General features: G+C 41.6%; 1 protein-coding gene across 3 annotated transcripts in view; it reads left to right on the top strand.

Annotated features, from left to right (window-relative positions):
* The window catches only part of grk5l (G protein-coupled receptor kinase 5 like), a 28,564-nt gene extending 12,868 nt beyond the window's left edge, over positions 1–15,696 (top strand). For 2 of the 3 annotated variants that reach the window (XM_035952689.2, XM_055011088.1), the window contains exons 2-16: positions 5,013–5,108; positions 5,207–5,319; positions 8,928–9,005; positions 9,435–9,532; positions 9,692–9,784; positions 11,277–11,340; positions 11,430–11,570; positions 11,650–11,840; positions 12,012–12,049; positions 12,182–12,271; positions 12,354–12,562; positions 12,658–12,795; positions 13,034–13,171; positions 13,311–13,442; positions 13,500–15,696. In XM_035952689.2, coding sequence (XP_035808582.2) covers positions 5,013–5,108; positions 5,207–5,319; positions 8,928–9,005; positions 9,435–9,532; positions 9,692–9,784; positions 11,277–11,340; positions 11,430–11,570; positions 11,650–11,840; positions 12,012–12,049; positions 12,182–12,271; positions 12,354–12,562; positions 12,658–12,795; positions 13,034–13,171; positions 13,311–13,442; positions 13,500–13,610 — 1,730 coding nt within the window. In that variant the 3' untranslated portion in view covers positions 13,611–15,696. The remainder of the gene's footprint in view (positions 1–5,012; positions 5,109–5,206; positions 5,320–8,927; positions 9,006–9,434; positions 9,533–9,691; positions 9,785–11,276; positions 11,341–11,429; positions 11,571–11,649; positions 11,841–12,011; positions 12,050–12,181; positions 12,272–12,353; positions 12,563–12,657; positions 12,796–13,033; positions 13,172–13,310; positions 13,443–13,499) is intronic. The other variant, XM_023279939.3, reaches the window with a different exon arrangement.
* Positions 15,697–16,923: the final 1,227 nt, after the last annotated feature.

The following is a 16,923-nucleotide window of genomic DNA, read 5'->3' as shown; positions in this document are numbered from 1 at the left end:
CAAAGGAGGTGATGTGAGAATAAGTGAGAGTTGCAAAATCAGAAAGGGATAATCAGTTGTTTGTGAACGAGGAGGGTCGGTGCAGGCAGGAGACGAGCGCGAAGAGTCGCAGAAATCTACCAAAACCTGTCTCACTTTTTGCACTGTGTAGGTGTAGGAGAGAATAGCACATATTCACAGCACATATTTACAGCACTCCTCGCTGCCAGCACTCGTGCTCTCAAATCACATTGTGTTGCAGATGTTATTACATACTGTATATGTCAGATGCACAGCGTGACTGTCAGGATGTGGTTTTGGCTGGTAGTCCACAGCAGGTCTAACGTCGAGTTTGGAGTGATAGCGTTATGGGAGGTGTTTGAGACCGCAGTTTTGTGTGTGTGTGTGAGCTTCTAACTGGTTAATGGCTTGGATTGTTTTGTGTGTCAACACTTTATGAATATAACCTCACAGCTACGCGGGGACATTTTTGAATGTGTGGATGGATGGGGCCTGCAGGACGGCCCGAGTCGGTTAAATTGAGCATGAGGACATTACTAGAGAGAGGTCACAGTAGAAACACTGCGCACAAACACACACACTCACAGATGTTTGGGATGCCGGTAACCCCCTGGTGTTGAGCCAGAAGGATGTCGTTCCCTCTCTGACCTTATTTTTGCTTCACTTGACATGCCTTGATGATGTCAGAGCTGCTAAGCAGAAACATAAATAAAGGGCGGCGACCACACTGCCCGCATGGAACAAATTAGACTGACAAGTTCCTGTGTGCAGCGAGTCCACGGCGTACTGCATATTTCAGCTCATGTGTAAGTGACAGCATCTGAGAGTGAGAACTGTTTAACAGAGAAAGAAACAAACGGAGGACAAGATGGTTTATGGACGACATTTACAAGCATATTCAGACTTTTTAACAGACCTGGTTTTGTTAAACAGGAACCCAGAGTTACTGATCTGTATATAAAATAAGACATGTAAAAGAAGAAGAGGTGTTTTTTCCTGTCTATCAATACCATGATTTTAAAATGTTACGACCTCCTTTTTATTTAGTATATCTAATCCTTTTGTAAACTTCCTCCATGACTCAGTGTGCCATATCCTGCCAGAATATTTCCCCTTCATCAGGCAGATATACAACAATGCAACACAGAATTTGACCTCCTTTGAACTGATGGAGTGTATTTTTTTAAGGCCATGGACATGAAACACTGAGACCAAGCAGGAAATTACTTGTTACTTTCAGATGGATGGGTGTATAATAAAAAAAGGTGGCTAATTTGTGTTGAATATTTGCATGTTTTTTGGGACTGGTTGGGTGTGTTTGCATATGGTTGTTCTAGTCTTTGCACAAAATAGATCTCTTTTGTCACTGACACCAACCAAAAGCAATAGCATAGTGCGTCAATATTTTTGAGGTGTAAAAACTTCTAATGAAATCATGTTCAACAAACAAATTACACTGACTTAGGGGGACTGTCATTCCTCTACAATCGCAACTGTTTTTAATTGTGCATCTTGTCTAAAATTAACCAGGCATTTAATATAGAGGATGGGACTTGAAATCTTGGACCAAACTTGAACAAAAATTAAGTTATCAAGCCAATATCATCAAGTTCCCTCAACTTAAACTTAGTTTAAAATCAAGTAATGCAGGAATTTGAGCTTAAATTACACAGTATTAAGTTGCCAACATTAATATGCCGTCAAAATAATGTTTGCAACTTTGAAAGCTTATCCACATCAGTGAATTAGATTTTTTTTATCCCATCATGCATCGATTTTAACATGTCGCTTGAGTTACTTCTTAGAATGTATTACGGTTTTTGTTTTGTTTTTTTAACCATGGGATCAAAATCCATTGAAGGACTCATGAGAGAAACTTTAGGGGTCCAAAGATGAGTAACAGGTTAGACAAACATGACAAGAAATCGTACATGGGCATCGCTTCATTTCAGTGGTCAAAAAGCCAACAAGAAAGTGCAGCATTGATCATTAGCGTTGCTCTATTTATACGACTATAAAGCTGTAAACTTCTGACCTCACCCAACCCGAAAACAAAGAGGTTGATGGGCCCTAAGCAGCAAATGAGGTCAGTCTCTGGCTGGCAGCAGTAGGGGTGATGATAACAGAAAATCTTCAAGAGAATCTTAAAAGAAATAAAAACAAAGGCAGGTTTACAAGAATCAGCAGAAGAGCAAGAGGGGATGGAAGGAGAGATGAGTTCCAAAAAGTAGGAGGAGGGAGAAGAAAATGAAAATAAATAGGTCCGGAGAGCAGCAAGAAGAAAAGAAAACAGGACACTGAGAGAAAAAGGAGGAACTACATTATTTGCGGTTGTCTCAGCATTGTGTCGAAGTTGAATGCCTGGGTGGAGCGCCGATGTTTGGTACAATTATTTGACATGACGTTGACCCTTCACAGGAAATCTGTGCCATTTGGTGGACGCTTTTATCCACAAACGCTCTACAGTAGCACTAGTGCTTTCATTTTTAGCTTGGTGCCCCCCCCTCCTCTCCCACTGGGAATGACCTTCTCCACTCAGTGTACTGTTGTGCTTTTTGGCAGACGTTATGTATTTATTAAAGCAGATTAAAATACTGGACCACACAGGGAAGTGTGCTGATGTTTTATTGGGGGAGCATAACTTCACTTATTAACAGTTTTCACAGAACAACTGGTGCTTAAATAAGGAAGCGTTTCAGTTTATAGCTTGTTTGGTCTACAGTAATGTTGATGAGGAGCAGGTGCTGGAAGTTAATGATTCTCTTGGAGGATATTTTAACTTGAGTTATTAATACACTCATGCTTTGTGTTTGTCTGCGGTGGTATAAGGACCACTCTGTGCATGTGAGCATAGGTAACTCAGGGTCCCATAAGTAGGAAATAAATAGCCAAAAAGCCTGTAGTACTCTCAGGAATTAAAACTTGTAAGGAAACGCTGAAAAATTGTGTTGTCTTCCTAAACTGAAAGTTAGTCTACTTACTTCTACTTGTGTGTGACATCAAATAACCACTGTTTTTTTGTTGTTTTTTTGTTTCCAAAAAGTGCACTTTGAGTGATAGATGTAATATCTAACTGCCTTCATGCTTGTATTTAAAGAGCCCATATTGAACTTTTTGTTTTTGCCTTTCTTTTAGTGTGTTAGTCAGATTTTTTTTTTCTTGGATATAAAAAGTCTGCAAACGTATGTAATCACCATTAGCTCACTTTTGTTGGGCCAGTTGACCAATCAGAGCAGAATAGGCTTTTCAGGAAGGATGCCCTAAAGAGACAGGAGCTGAAATGAAGCGATTTCAGGTTGAGATGAGATGCTGCAAGAAAATACAGCGTGAGAAATATGATGTGTTTTTTGAATATTAAAGCATATGAACATATTCTTGTGGAGCCCAAAATATAAATTTGAGAACATGTGCATAATATGAGGTCTTTAAATGTGGTGGCTGTCGTTTTGACTCCCCTTTGATTGATTGTTGCTGCCTTTTGTTCCACACTGAATCGATGACTGAAACTGCTCAGTTGTTGTATGATTTCCGATGGATAAGTCCTGACAAGTCTGCAGTGGTGGATTTGTAGTAGGATCACAATCATGTGATCGTCAGTAGGCAGCTGATGTAGCGTTCGCTTGTTGTCATAGTTACAGTGATGCCGTGCCGCTATCTCGCAATGATACGGAAATCTTTAGAAAATGTGTGGATCCAGACTATAAGCCGCATCACTGCCGAAATCTAATCAGTTGGTCCTTGTGTCATTTCTGACCTTCCCTGAAAATTTGATCCAAATCTATTAGTCTGTATTTGAGTAATGTTGTGCACAGACAGACAAACAGACAAACGTACGCTGATCGTCACATAACTCCACGCCGTCCCTTGGCAGAGTAATAACTGTTATGCAGCAGCTTCACCGTAACATGACATTATGTTGAGCAAAAAAAAAGAGGCATGTAAACTGTCTAACGTTACACCAAAACATTCATATTGTTGTGTATAATTGAAATGTCTTGGATTAAAGTCTAAGTGAGTGTGTATATACAATTACAAACCCTACACCATGTAGTTGAGATGAATGGATAGAGAAACGAACACTGAGGTACTAATGCAACAGGACTGATGGGAAAACTGCTAAAGCTTTCAATCAGAGGCTACAGCATGACGTAGTGCCTCTCACATTCCTGGGTTATTACTTAAAGATGTCTGCTTGTCATTGCTTCTCCTGCTCTCATGCTCTCAATGCCTCTCACATTGGGCAAGCCACTCGCAGCAAGTTTCCACTGCACAGAGTGGTTAAAGGAAATCCCTGTCAGTTCATTAGAGCAGTGTTAACATGTTATGAAAAAACTAAAACCGATTCGAATGTGACGTAGGGCAGAACAAGCTGTAACGGATGGAAAACAGTGAAAAAAGAGCTTAAAGTTGTGTTTAATCCCTTTCAGTGGACACTATAAAAGAGGAAAAGGCAAAAGTGATTTGAACATGGTTTAGATTTGAAAGCTGTCAAATCTAAAAAGCAAAGATATATAAGATTAATGGAGAACTGCGAAAAACATTTCCCTTAAAAATCTGAGCATTTTTGTTCGCGATGGTGTTCTGTTGCAGGAAGCTGATGCATGATTATTCAGTGCGGTGGAATCCAGTCTGGCAATGTCCCGGGTTCTGATGGGAACTGAGCCGGTCAGAATAGGCTTTCTGTCTTTGTGGACACAAACACACACACACACACTCACACACACTTTAAACACACACTGTTCCACTTTCAGAAAAGCTACTCAGCGAGGAAGAAAGTCAGTAGAGAGAGGAGAGATTTACGGAGGAAGTGAGACGTAATCTATGAATTATATATACACACTGAGACTATGATTTCATTCAGGGGAGAGCCCACACACACAACCCCCCTCTTTCTCCCACTTCTTTCAGCCATTAGGCCTTCATTTGCTCCTCACTGATGAAAATACACTTTGACAACTTTATGAAGTTCTTTCATTATAACATGTTCGCCTCCTGTTTTTCTGTCACCACAGGTGGAGGAGGAAAGCGGAAAGGAAGGAGCAAAAAATGGAAGGAGATCCTTCGCTTTCCCCATATAAGCCAGTGTACTGAACTGGGAAGCAGCATCGGTACGTGTTTGTTTGTGTCCCCAATGTGAAGAGAATGTGTTTGTCTATTAGTGTGTCCAAAGGCTGTGTTGAAATCTGTGCGCTCTTTATTTCTGCAGACAGGGACTATGTCAGCATCTGTGAGAAACAGCCTATCGGACGGCTTCTCTTCCGTCTTTACTGTGAGACAAGACCTAAACTGCAACGATGCATCCAGCTACTGGACGCGATGGTACGCACACACACCCACAGACTGTATATAAATGATACGCATAGACTCTTGAAGGGGATGTAAATGTGGAGGTAACTTAAACCTTCATGCCAGCAGGGGGCGACTCCTTTGGCTGCTCAAAGAAGTCAGATTGAGTAGTAGTCTGTGAGTCAATGATCCTACTTCTCACTTGATTTGTTACCTCAGTAAACATTTTCCTGATGAGTTTAAGGTCTCAATCATGAGTTTTAAGTCTTCTCCAATATAAAATCATGTTCATTTTATGAATTATGGTCCCATTTAGAATAAATTAGATGAGCCGGACTCTCTTATGATTGACAAGTTTCTATCCAATAGGTGTGCATTGGGTCTCCAGGTTCTCAGTGTTATCAGGTTTGGTCTTTTCTTGTTTTAAAATACCAAGGTGGTGTTCTTCAAAACCGGTTTATGGGCCAGTGGGTATTGTATTGGAAGAATCTACCTAATCAGGCAGCATCAACCCTGATGTGTGCTATAAAATAATCATAAAATAGCGATTCCATCCTTATTTTACCTGATAATGACTGAATTATACTAATCACATAATTGTATAAACCCTTGATGCCATTAGTCGCAATCATCCAAATTGGTAGGTGGCGCCATCATGGAAAACAAGAATCCTAGAAAATGTGGTCCTGGTATCCAGCCTCCTCTGCTCCAGAGACTATAACGGAAAAATATTAAGCTACAAGTCAAGTTCTCTTGTGGTTTCACACATGATTAAAAGAAAAAAACATTCTCCTGAATGAAAGTCCTCTGTTTAACCCATTGTGTCGCCACATCCTACTCCCACTGTTCACATTATCTCACCTGATCAGTGAAAAGCCCAGTGATTGGCTGAAGTTTCCCATCATCGTTGACATTTTCTAAAGCCTGAAAACAGAGCCAAGATGATGTGCAGAAGTCACATTTTTCCAGACCTTTTAGATGACGAGTTATTAGGGATTTTTGCGCAGTGTTGCCAAGAAAATAGAAAAACATTGTCTAAGAAAATTAGTGGAAGTTTCTTGTTGAAAATCTTCCATATTTCATGAGCTACACATGATCAATTCTCAGGTGTGAACATGTTATCGGAGTATCGGGAACAGCGGCCCTCTTTTCTGGCTGAATGCAGGTCTAGAAACACCCGTCCACTTTTTCTCTGTACTCACTTTGATTACAACGTCGCCTGCAAATATGCCGGTGCTGGGTCATGCAGCCAGAGGAGACAATTAAACTGAGTAGTGATTATTCAACCAGCCGGATTCTCCCCCGTCCACCCAGCTTGTTGCCCCCCTCCCCACATCTCCCGCTGTGTCTAGACGAAATACCTCCCACATGACACATTTAAGTCTTCATCTATCTATGCCCAGAATATCTTTGCTAGCATGTGACGGGACAGAAAGGAGAGCATTGTTCCTCCACACCACCCCTTCCAAACCCAACACACACCCCCAGCCCTCCCCTCCTCCGACCCCTCGTGCTTTAAACCACCCGGCCCTAAAAGTGACCATCACCCTTTGCGAGGGGGTAAACCACTCGCCCCCAGCCCCCAAACACATGTTGGAGCTAATTCTGCAGCCCCATGTGACAAACTGTGGAGGCCGAATGCTGTGCTTTGTACACCGCACTTTACAATAAACCAGGTCTGAGGGCGATTACAACCAGGCAGGTGTTTGTAAGTTAAGTGATTAAACAGCAATCTGAATCCTGTGTTGGTACTGTGACGTTTACTAGGTGGTTTTATTATGTAATCTGGTCACTAAGCTTTGCAGAAAGTGCGTAGACTAGTTAGGAATCGGTGAGGAAGCGCGAGCACAACAGCTTGGGAGTAAGAGTGCGTGTGTGTCCAGCAGAGGAAGGAATGTGTTTGGGGGTTCCAGTATTTTCTCTTACATCATGTGAAGGTGTGTGTGTTGGATCCCCTCTGCTTCCAAAAGGCTAAAGGGGCGTCTTCTTTCCCCTTTGGCTGACCCCCCCACCGGCAAAGGGTGGGAGTCAGACAGCTCCTTTACTCAGGGTGTGTGTGTGTGTAATTTCTCTGTTGCAGCTGATAACAAAGCCTCAATTAATCAACACTTGGCAGCAATTCTCCCTTTCCCTGTCGTTCAGCCCAGCTCTCACATATTTACGTTTGTATATGCAGTATGTATTTATCGCCAGGCTCCTCCTGGCTTTGTGTCAGCGTCAGTGACGTTGTGCCTTTTTACAGCCAGGTTTTTTTCTTAAGCTCCGGCTTATGTGTGTGTGTGCACTTTATATATATATGTGGATATGTGTGTGTGTGTGTGTGTGTGTGTGTGTTTTGTAGTGGAAAGCTGGTGACGCTGGTGTGACACACTGTGACACACCAGGACCTCAAGGAATCCCACCGTGTTTACTGTGTGGTTGCCAGGCAACGCAGGAGCATGTTGGGGAAAAAAAAAAACACTAATAGAAAGCCGGGGCCAGCGTGCAGCATGGACGCCATGTTGCTTCCCCGCTTTTTGAGAAGTTAAAAGTGTTGGCTACCAAATGCGTCAGAGTGCTTTTCATGTTGCGGCCCCTGCGAGATGTCCAACGGCCAAACCTGTTTGTGTCAGCGCCCGCATATGTTCAAACATTGAGGCCAAGAGGGGCATATGTTTGTGTGAGAGTGACAGTGACACATACAGAGTGAGAGGTGTGTGTCTGTGGTGTGGCCTTGTCACCGCTAAACTACAGCTGCTTCCTCATTCAAATGAAACAGCAAATTAAGTGTTTATTTTTTCCTCATTAAAGGCTCAGAGAGAGAATCTGAGAGGAGTTTTTTGTTTTCTGACAGTTGGAAAAGCAGAAAGAGGAGGGGAAAGTGAAGCATCCGGTTTAAGTCCAAGTCCTAAATCATCATAAGTGTAATTTAAGAGGATATACTTTTCATTAAGATGTCATTTATCTCAGCTGACTTCTTCTGGTTGGATGATTATAAAACACTTGAGTTGTGTTTAGTGTTTTTTCCCCTCTTTTTCCTTCTATTAACCAAATTGTGAGTCTATGCTGTGCTGATTATACAGCACTTTGAGGCAAATTTGTGATCTGGGGCCCTCAGGATAACCTTGATTTGACTAGGAAGGAAAGCTTTTTGAAGAGATTATGTTTTTGTTTTTTTAAAATGAATGCTCTTTCGAGTCCATTTAGGTTTGGCGCTTAATAAAACATTTACTCATGCTTTATAGGTCAGGTAGAGAATCCTCCTATCTGCTGTTGCAAATGTCGGTAAAGTCAATAATAAAAGGTTAAAAGGTGACTCGGTTCCTAATAGGAAACAAGAATGCTGCTGTAAATGTAATAAACATGAAGTCTGCAGCAGATGTTCAGACATCTGCCAGGAATATTTTACAACCTGGCAACCCGAAAGACATTATTAATATTTTACATCTCAACTAAAAAATTAATAAATGATTGATTAAGCAATAATATTGGCATTATTTACAACCTGAAATCCTTTACAGAAGGGGCGTTGTTGCTAAATGGCACTCACAAATGAATACGTTTTCCACTCAGACCACAGCATGAAGTAGATAATATTACTTTCATGCCTTTTATTGATGTCAATGCTAGTATCTAATGCAAATTTCATTCATTTTTTTTAGGACGACTATGAGGTGACACCTGATGATAAAAGAAAAAGCAGAGGGGACCAGATCATCAAGACCTTTCTCTCTAAACAAGTAAGTTTCTTTATCTGATGCATTTTATCAACTTGTGGGGCTTCTTGATTTCACATTTGACTGTAAAAGTGTATTATTGTCACCTTTTAAAGTGATTGATTGGAAATAAGACTCACAGAGGTACTTATAAGGCTGTAGTAAGTCACTGTGCACATTAAATATACAAAACCAACAATGCAGTGTTTGTTCAGAGTGTATGAGTGAAGTTAAAAATGTTTCTCCTTGGTTTGATATAGTGCGTGTAATAAAAAAGTGATGTTTTTGTGTATGTGTGCACGCATGTTGCTCTGTGTGTGTGTGTGTGTGTGTGTGTGTGTGTGTGTGTGCGTGCGTGCGTGCGTGCGTGCGTGCGTGCGTGCGTGCGTGCGTGCGTGCGTGCGTGCGTGCGTGCGTGCGTGTGTGTGTGTGTGTTTACATGTGTTGATGTAGTCACCTCAGCGTGTAGACATAGCGGAGGTTTTTGCAGACCAGTGCAGAGAGAACCTCGAGCTCAGTCCATGTAAGGAGATCTTCAGCAACTGCCGCAAGTGAGCCGCTCATTCATTCACTCTCACCTGTCTCTCACCTGTTTTTTTTTCTTTTTCTTCTCAGTATGTTTTAGCCTCATAGCAACATAATTTTACCTTGCATCACATTCTCAGCTGTTGTGACTGAGCCTGTTGTCGTGCTGTGTTGTGTCGGAGCAGGGCCGTCCATGACTACCTGAGCGGAGCGCCGTTCTTGGACTACCAGAACTGCATGTACTTTGATCGCTTTCTGCAGTGGAAGATGCTGGAAAGGTTGGTTGGTTGGTGCTTGTTTTGATCAAAATATGTAAATGCTGAATGCAAAGTGGTGAATTAGTGCATATTCATGAATAGATCTATGACCTAGATCACTAATCTGTATTGTGGCTGATAAAGTATTGTAACTCAGAATGTGATTTTAAAAAAAAAACTATTTTCCCTGATTGAACAAACAATAAAAGTATAATAACTTGTTGTAAATGTTCTATCAATAATTGCCCATCTTGTTGGTAACCAATAAATACAATTAAATGTTATTACAGTAAATGAGGATATTTTTTCAATGATTTTTCAAGTTACTGGGTCTTACTACAGTTTTAGTCAGGTAAAGTGTAAATTTGAATGCATTGACAATAAATTATAACATTATCAGGTGTTACAAGGTTTCCTAGTTGCAAATTTATGAACCCAAATGAGTTTAAATAAAGTGCTTTATAATATTACATTTTTTTGGATTAACAAATCTAAAGATTTTAGATGCTTTAAGCATCCAGTGACAGAAGTATTCTGCTGAATTAAGGTCTGAGCAGCATTCTCACTCACTTTTACTTCTTAATTTACTTCTGGATGGTTTACTCAGATACTTTGCATCATATATTTATATACAGATAATTTAGTTTTGTGTGTCATTTTTTGGTTTGTAAAATGAATAGTAACTCTAGCTGTCAGATGAATGTAGTAGAGTAAAAAAGTATGATGCTTGTTCAGTGCAAGGGAAGCGTCAAGTAGCATAAAATGGAAATGCTCAAGCAAACTAAGGTATTTGCATCCTCCACTGCCTCTTTCCTGCATCTGTGTATTCATAAGGTGGATTCTGATGATGTTTTCAGCTGCAATGAAGAACAAAAGCTAGCCACAGTCAGTTATACACTTCAGCAATTATATTATTTATTCCTTAAACCTCCATTTTTTTTGTGAAATGTGAAATCGGTGTCGTTTTTCAAGTGCTCCAGCCAAGATAAACGGCATAAATGGATCACATAAAGTTAAATTCATCAGAAGTGTGATTATAAAGTCATGAACATCTACAACAGTCATCCCAAGTATGTAATCAATTACACAAGCTAAATGTCAGCTAAAAACAACCATAAAAATAGCTCAGACTGCAGCTAAAGGGAAATCACCAATGCATCTAAATATTGAAACTGTTATATAATATACCAGCACATGAAATAACAGTCATATGTTAAGTACAAGAAGAAAAAAAACTGGAGGATTAAAACATGGGTTGAGGAGTATGATGAGTGTAGACAGGAACATATTTTCTACAGAGTGCCTATCAGAGGCAGTTAAAAGCAAACAACAGGCTTTCAGAGCAGCCTTGATTGTATCCGTGTCTGGAAAGTGAAATTACGTACAAGATGCCCCACCCTCTGAACAGGAAACAGACTCGGGATGGTATCGAGTTCCACAGATAATATCTCTGTCTTAATCAATATTACATAAGCGTCTATTAATGGATTTTGCTGTGTCTGTCTTCTGTCAGGCAACCAATCACTAAAGACACATTCAGACAGTACCGAGTGCTGGGGAAGGGGGGATTCGGAGAGGTAGGAGAACCAGAGAATAAGAGTTCACGATTAAAGTATTGTGATTTAACAGTGATATCTGAAGAAAGCATTTTGTTTTTCCCTCTCAGGTGTGCGCCTGCCAGGTCAGAGCGACGGGGAAGATGTACGCCTGCAAGAAGCTGGAGAAGAAGAGGATCAAGAAGAGGAAAGGAGAGTCCATGGCTCTCAACGAGAAGCAGATTTTAGAAAAAGTCAACAGTAGATTTGTTGTGAGTAAACAGAAAAGAAGAGAAGAACAAACTATTTTGCGCGATGCACTTTTTATATCGTGTTGTCGTCTTCCTCCAGGTGAGCTTAGCGTACGCGTACGAGACCAAAGACGCTCTGTGTCTGGTGCTGACCATCATGAATGGCGGCGACCTGAAGTTTCACATCTACAACATGGGCACGCCGGGCTTCGAGAAAGACAGGGTCCAGTTTTACGCGGCTCAAATCTGCTGTGGACTCGAGCATTTGCACAGGGAATCTATTGTCTACAGGTAGATCTGCAAATGTTAGGGTCTTTAATGCAGCTTCATGTGTGGTTTTGGTCGATTCTCAGAGATGGAAAGTTTGTGTTGGACTGATTTATATTTTAGTGCGAATTGGCACTTTTGTTCTTTGTGTTGCTGAATATTGATTTTCTTTGCATTCTCACGTGTTATTTGTAGAGATTTGAAACCGGAGAACATCCTGTTAGATGACAATGGTGAGTAAAGAAGTTTCACCAGCTCAGGTTTCTGCATCGCACAGCACTGCGTGTGTTCTAACATCTCATGATGAGCTGTAAGGATGTGTAGAACAAAGTAGCCTCATTTAGGACTCTACTGTTGTGCTGCAGGACACATTCGTATTTCTGACTTGGGGCTGGCCATCAAAGTGCCTGACGGAGAGCTCATCAGAGGCAGGGTGGGGACTGTAGGCTACATGGGTAAGAAAAGCTTCAATCAACATTTCCGAAGGTAACTTTCTAAATTCTTAAACCTTAACAGTCTGTCTCGTTCCTTCTTCAGCTCCAGAGGTAATAAACAATGAAAAGTACGGCATGAGTCCTGACTGGTGGGGACTGGGCTGCCTTGTTTACGAGATGACGGCCGGGCGATCGCCCTTCCGCGCCCGCAAAGAGCGAGTCAAGCGGGAGGAGGTGGAGAGGAGGGTGCAGGAGGAAGAGGAGGAGTACAACGACAAGTTTACGGAGGACGCCAAGGCCATCTGTAGAATGGTGAGGGCTCCATGGAAAGATGTTTGTGTGGAGACGCACAGAGGGAGATGAATGATGAATAATTGAATGATTCATCTCTGCTTCTGCTCGCCCAGCTGCTCACCAAAGACCCTAAGCAGAGGCTGGGGTGCAAGGCGGACGGAGCAGCGGGCGTCAAGGCCCACTCGTTCTTCAAAAACATCAACTTCAAGAGGATGGAGGCTGGAATAGTGGATCCTCCCTTTGTACCTGATGTGAGTAGTTTGTAATACCGTCCACGGTGTGTTTTTAGATCAATCCCACTGCCGAAGCCTACTCTTACTGTAGTCACTTTCTGTTTAAATCGACACGCAGCTGGAAAAATGAAAAAAAAACTGTCCTTTTAAGAGCAGCAAGTGAAATTCCACGATGATAAATTATCTATTAAGATAAACTTGTCTCCTGTTTTTCCTCCCAACCCCCCTCTCTTTCACGGTCATTGCCCTCTCCCAGCCTCGGGCAGTGTACTGTAAGGATGTTTTGGACATAGAGCAGTTCTCCACAGTTAAGGGAGTAAATTTGGACCAAACTGACAACGACTTCTACTCCAAATTTGCTACAGGCAGCGTTTCCATCCCATGGCAGAATGAGGTAAGTGTGTGCACTTTATATGACATTTTTAAACGCTCGGTGCAGTTTGTAGAACTGCTGGAAGAGCTCACTTACAGCTCACCACTCACTTAATTTTTCCCTTTTCCCTTCCTATTCTTTTTCCTCTCCTCTCTTTCAGATGATAGAAACCGAGTGTTTCAGAGATTTGAATGTGTTCGGGCCTCAAGGGACGAGACCCCCAGATTTGGACTGGAATCAGCCGCCGGAGCCGCCCAGACGCAGCCTGCTGGACAGGATCTTCAGGAGGCATGTAAGTGAACGCACAGACGCAAACCCAGTCAAACGCATTCAAATTACCCACACAAAGCTCTCCCTCTCTCTTCCTCTGCTGCAGCACCCAGAGGTGTCTATTTCCAACAGCCGTGTGCAGTCTTCCAGTGTAAACTCTGTGGACTCCATGTCCAACTCTGCCCCCTAGTGGCACCGTGACAGTGTGGGAGCCACACACACAAAGGGAAGGAGCTCTGAAGGGGTGCTTCCCCGCTGCTGATTGGTCCACAACTGGGGCCTGAGCAGCAGCCGGAGACAGCCTGTCTAAAAGCCTAAATGGTCAGCCCATCGGGGAGGGAGGGGGGAGTGACCGGGCCCTGAGACCCTGGGCATTTCTAGTAGGATGGTCAGTGTTGCCGAGACGTTTGGAAATATTCAGACAAACCTTACTTACCCTCAGGATTGTTGGACTATAGAGCAGAGCCACTGATGTTGATGAAACCAGAAAAGGATAGAAAACAAGCTAATATTCAGGGGATCCACTGTATAATAAAGACCACCACAGGGAATAGAAGATGGGGTCTTGGTGAATTTTTATTTGTTGTTGATTTTCCGGAAAAGGAATTTCTTTTTTCTTTCAGTCATTTTCAGTCTTGTACTTTCTGGCCTGTATCTTGTTCCAGTATCTATCATCTATCTGCATCCCCCAAAGTGTCACCATCTGCACAAGTCATACTCTTCTTAACTTATTCTTTCTCTGTATTTCACCTCCCATACCTCAGATCACTCCTAAACATTCAGAACACATCACCTCAGCAACCTCAACACATAGTGTACATTGCCTTGCATACACTCAGGCCAAAGATTAGTTTTGTGATACTGTTGTCATGTTGAATTATTGGTTTTTGAAGGTTTTTAGCTGTTTAGAACCACAGGAGGATCAGAATGTGTGATCCGTTTTATACACTTTCTCTAAATATGAGCCTGCAGACATATCATATCGCTTAAGGCACACATGCATACAGTACATACACAATCAGATAGACGCACACACTCAGAGTTGTGAGAATCGTGTTGTGTTTTCATTGCATGGACAAGTGTAAGTATGGACAGCTGTATCCCTTTCGCTTCTGCATACCTCATTCCACATCTTATACACACAGAAGTCTCCCTCGGTTTACAGTGTCACTTTATATTTGACATTATGTGGAGTTAAAACTAATTAATATGCTGTACAGAAGCCGAAATCTTCTTTTTGGTTTTTTTTTGTTTGTTTGTTTTGCTCAGTTTTCTGCACAGTCCCCCATGGAGTGGAGAGGAACACATGCACTCAGCCTGACTTACAAGTTGCACAATTTCAAATAATGTCATGCTGTTTTGTTACCAAAAGAAAATGTTTTACCTCTTATCATTAAGGCACATTGTTGTATTGATATTGTCAAATGAAATGCCGCTTGTTTTTTTTCTTACATCCAAAACGAAAGTGTTCTTGTTCTCCTTATGCCTTTTTCCATGTAAAAGATATTGCTGCATAGCCATTGTTGTCTCATGTACAGGTTTTTTTATATTTTGCCCCTTTAATCTTAACATGTTCTTCAGAATGCCTCACAAATCTAAAGGGTCTTCCTCTTGTTTTGTGTCCAACTGTAATCGAAGACAAAGGGTATGTGAAAGGTTTATCTTCTCTGAATTTTCTTGAATCGGTCCAGTTCATTTATGTGAGAGCAGAGGAGGAGAGGAAGACGCCAGAAGATCTCGCAAGCACCACACAAAGAAGTGGCCTTCTCGCAGCAGCACAGCCAATTCAAAGGGACGAGGAGCTCAGTCTCTTCTGCTTGTTTTAAGAATGTGGTATTTTCCCGATTTGAGGTAGTGAAAGCTGGTCCATGCAGTAATTTTAATCGATCTCACACAAGCCTGTTTTTTTCCCTCTCTTTACATACTTGATATGACAAAACAAACAAACAAAAAAAAAATTCTCAATCAGACTGAAGTGCCTCCTTGTTAGTATGATCTCCCAGACAATGCCCACACAGACATCAGCACTTTGTTTATTCTCTGACTGTCATGCTCTGTTTGCTTCGCTGGGGAACGCGTCAACACAAAAACACACAGACTCACAACGGTTTGTTGGAAGTGGAGGGAAGGAGGAGTAAAGGATGGTGAGGAGGGAGTCAATGAGGGAGTTTTCCTTCTTAATGTGATGTACAGCAAAGTGCTGAGTGCATGTGAAAGCCAAACCCACTGTGTCCTTCAAGTCCCAATAAACTCTGTACTATAGTTTGAGTACTCCACAGTTTGTCTGCGTCTTTATTTCAACCTCTTTGCTGTCGATGTGATCACAGAACGTTTCCTTGTTCGTATTCAAATACAAGCTCCTGATTACATATGCTACTTTTCTAGCCACCCTTTTGTTATAGTTCCTCATGTACAGATGACTGTTTTGCAGTGTTACTGTACCCTAATAACAAGTAAGATTTGTATAAATTAATGTAGCTTTGTAAAGACATATGAGGAACTAGAGTGCAGTTTATCACAACCAATCAATTTAACCAGTGTAGTAAGTTGGAGCACTTTGCAGTTTCAGGAAAAGTACGACCTCTACAGGTGACAGCAATGTGAACGACTTCAATCTATCACTATTAGGGGTAATTTTATTGAAGGGTTTGGTTCACTTTTTTATAAATAGACACTCTCTTGCCCATAGTGTATGTAGATGGACGCAGCTTTTGGTTGCTGGGATCATTGCTCTGCATGTTGGGCACATAGATAAAGTGATTGTAGTTTACAAAATGTTAAGTATATTCCTAAATTAAGCCAAACCTGATATAAGACTGCATATTTTTTTCAAAGCTGCTGTTTTAGTGCCAAATACCCTCTTTGTGCTAAGCTTATTAAGGGAATAACTGGTTGTTCAGTTTAGTAGATACTGCTTTTATGACCTCATGCATTGTGGTTATATTCACAGTGGTTATATTCAGTATTACGGAGAAGCAAAAACGAATGAACCTCAAATGCATGGTATTTGCAAATGTGCTGTTTATACAAACATGTTGTTTTTTTTTTTTTTTGGTGTAAAATGCAAATAACACAAGAATTCCAAAAAACTCATCACCAAGTCAAACTCACACATTAGGTCCGTCTGGCAAAACTACAACACGTCATCAGTTAGTAATGGCGTCTTTGTCTGGACATCAAAAGCTAAAGCACTTACAGAAAGGCACTTACTTTCCAGAGACACTTTTAAAGGATAGACTCTTTAACCCTGAAGTTCCAGGTAAGCCTGCCAGCCGAGGATCCACATTAGAGAAACGCCCCAGGACTGCAGCTCATTAAAACATAATGCTGCTCTCGCCAAATAGGGAGCCATTAGAAACAGGCATATGACCCACTTTGGCTCCTGATTCTTTGCCTCAGATAAAAAGAGCTTTGCAGGACAGGAGACGTGGGTCTGTCCACTGTGGCTGAGTAATGGGTCAGATAGTACTAGGCCTGTGTGTTCCAGTGTTAAATGAGAGGAA

This window comes from Amphiprion ocellaris, chromosome 6 (genome assembly GCF_022539595.1).
Source record: "Amphiprion ocellaris isolate individual 3 ecotype Okinawa chromosome 6, ASM2253959v1, whole genome shotgun sequence".
In the NCBI taxonomy this organism is placed as follows: Eukaryota; Metazoa; Chordata; class Actinopteri; family Pomacentridae; genus Amphiprion; species Amphiprion ocellaris.
Note: the sequence above shows the minus strand (reverse complement) of the source record. Positions and strands in the feature narration are given on the sequence as shown.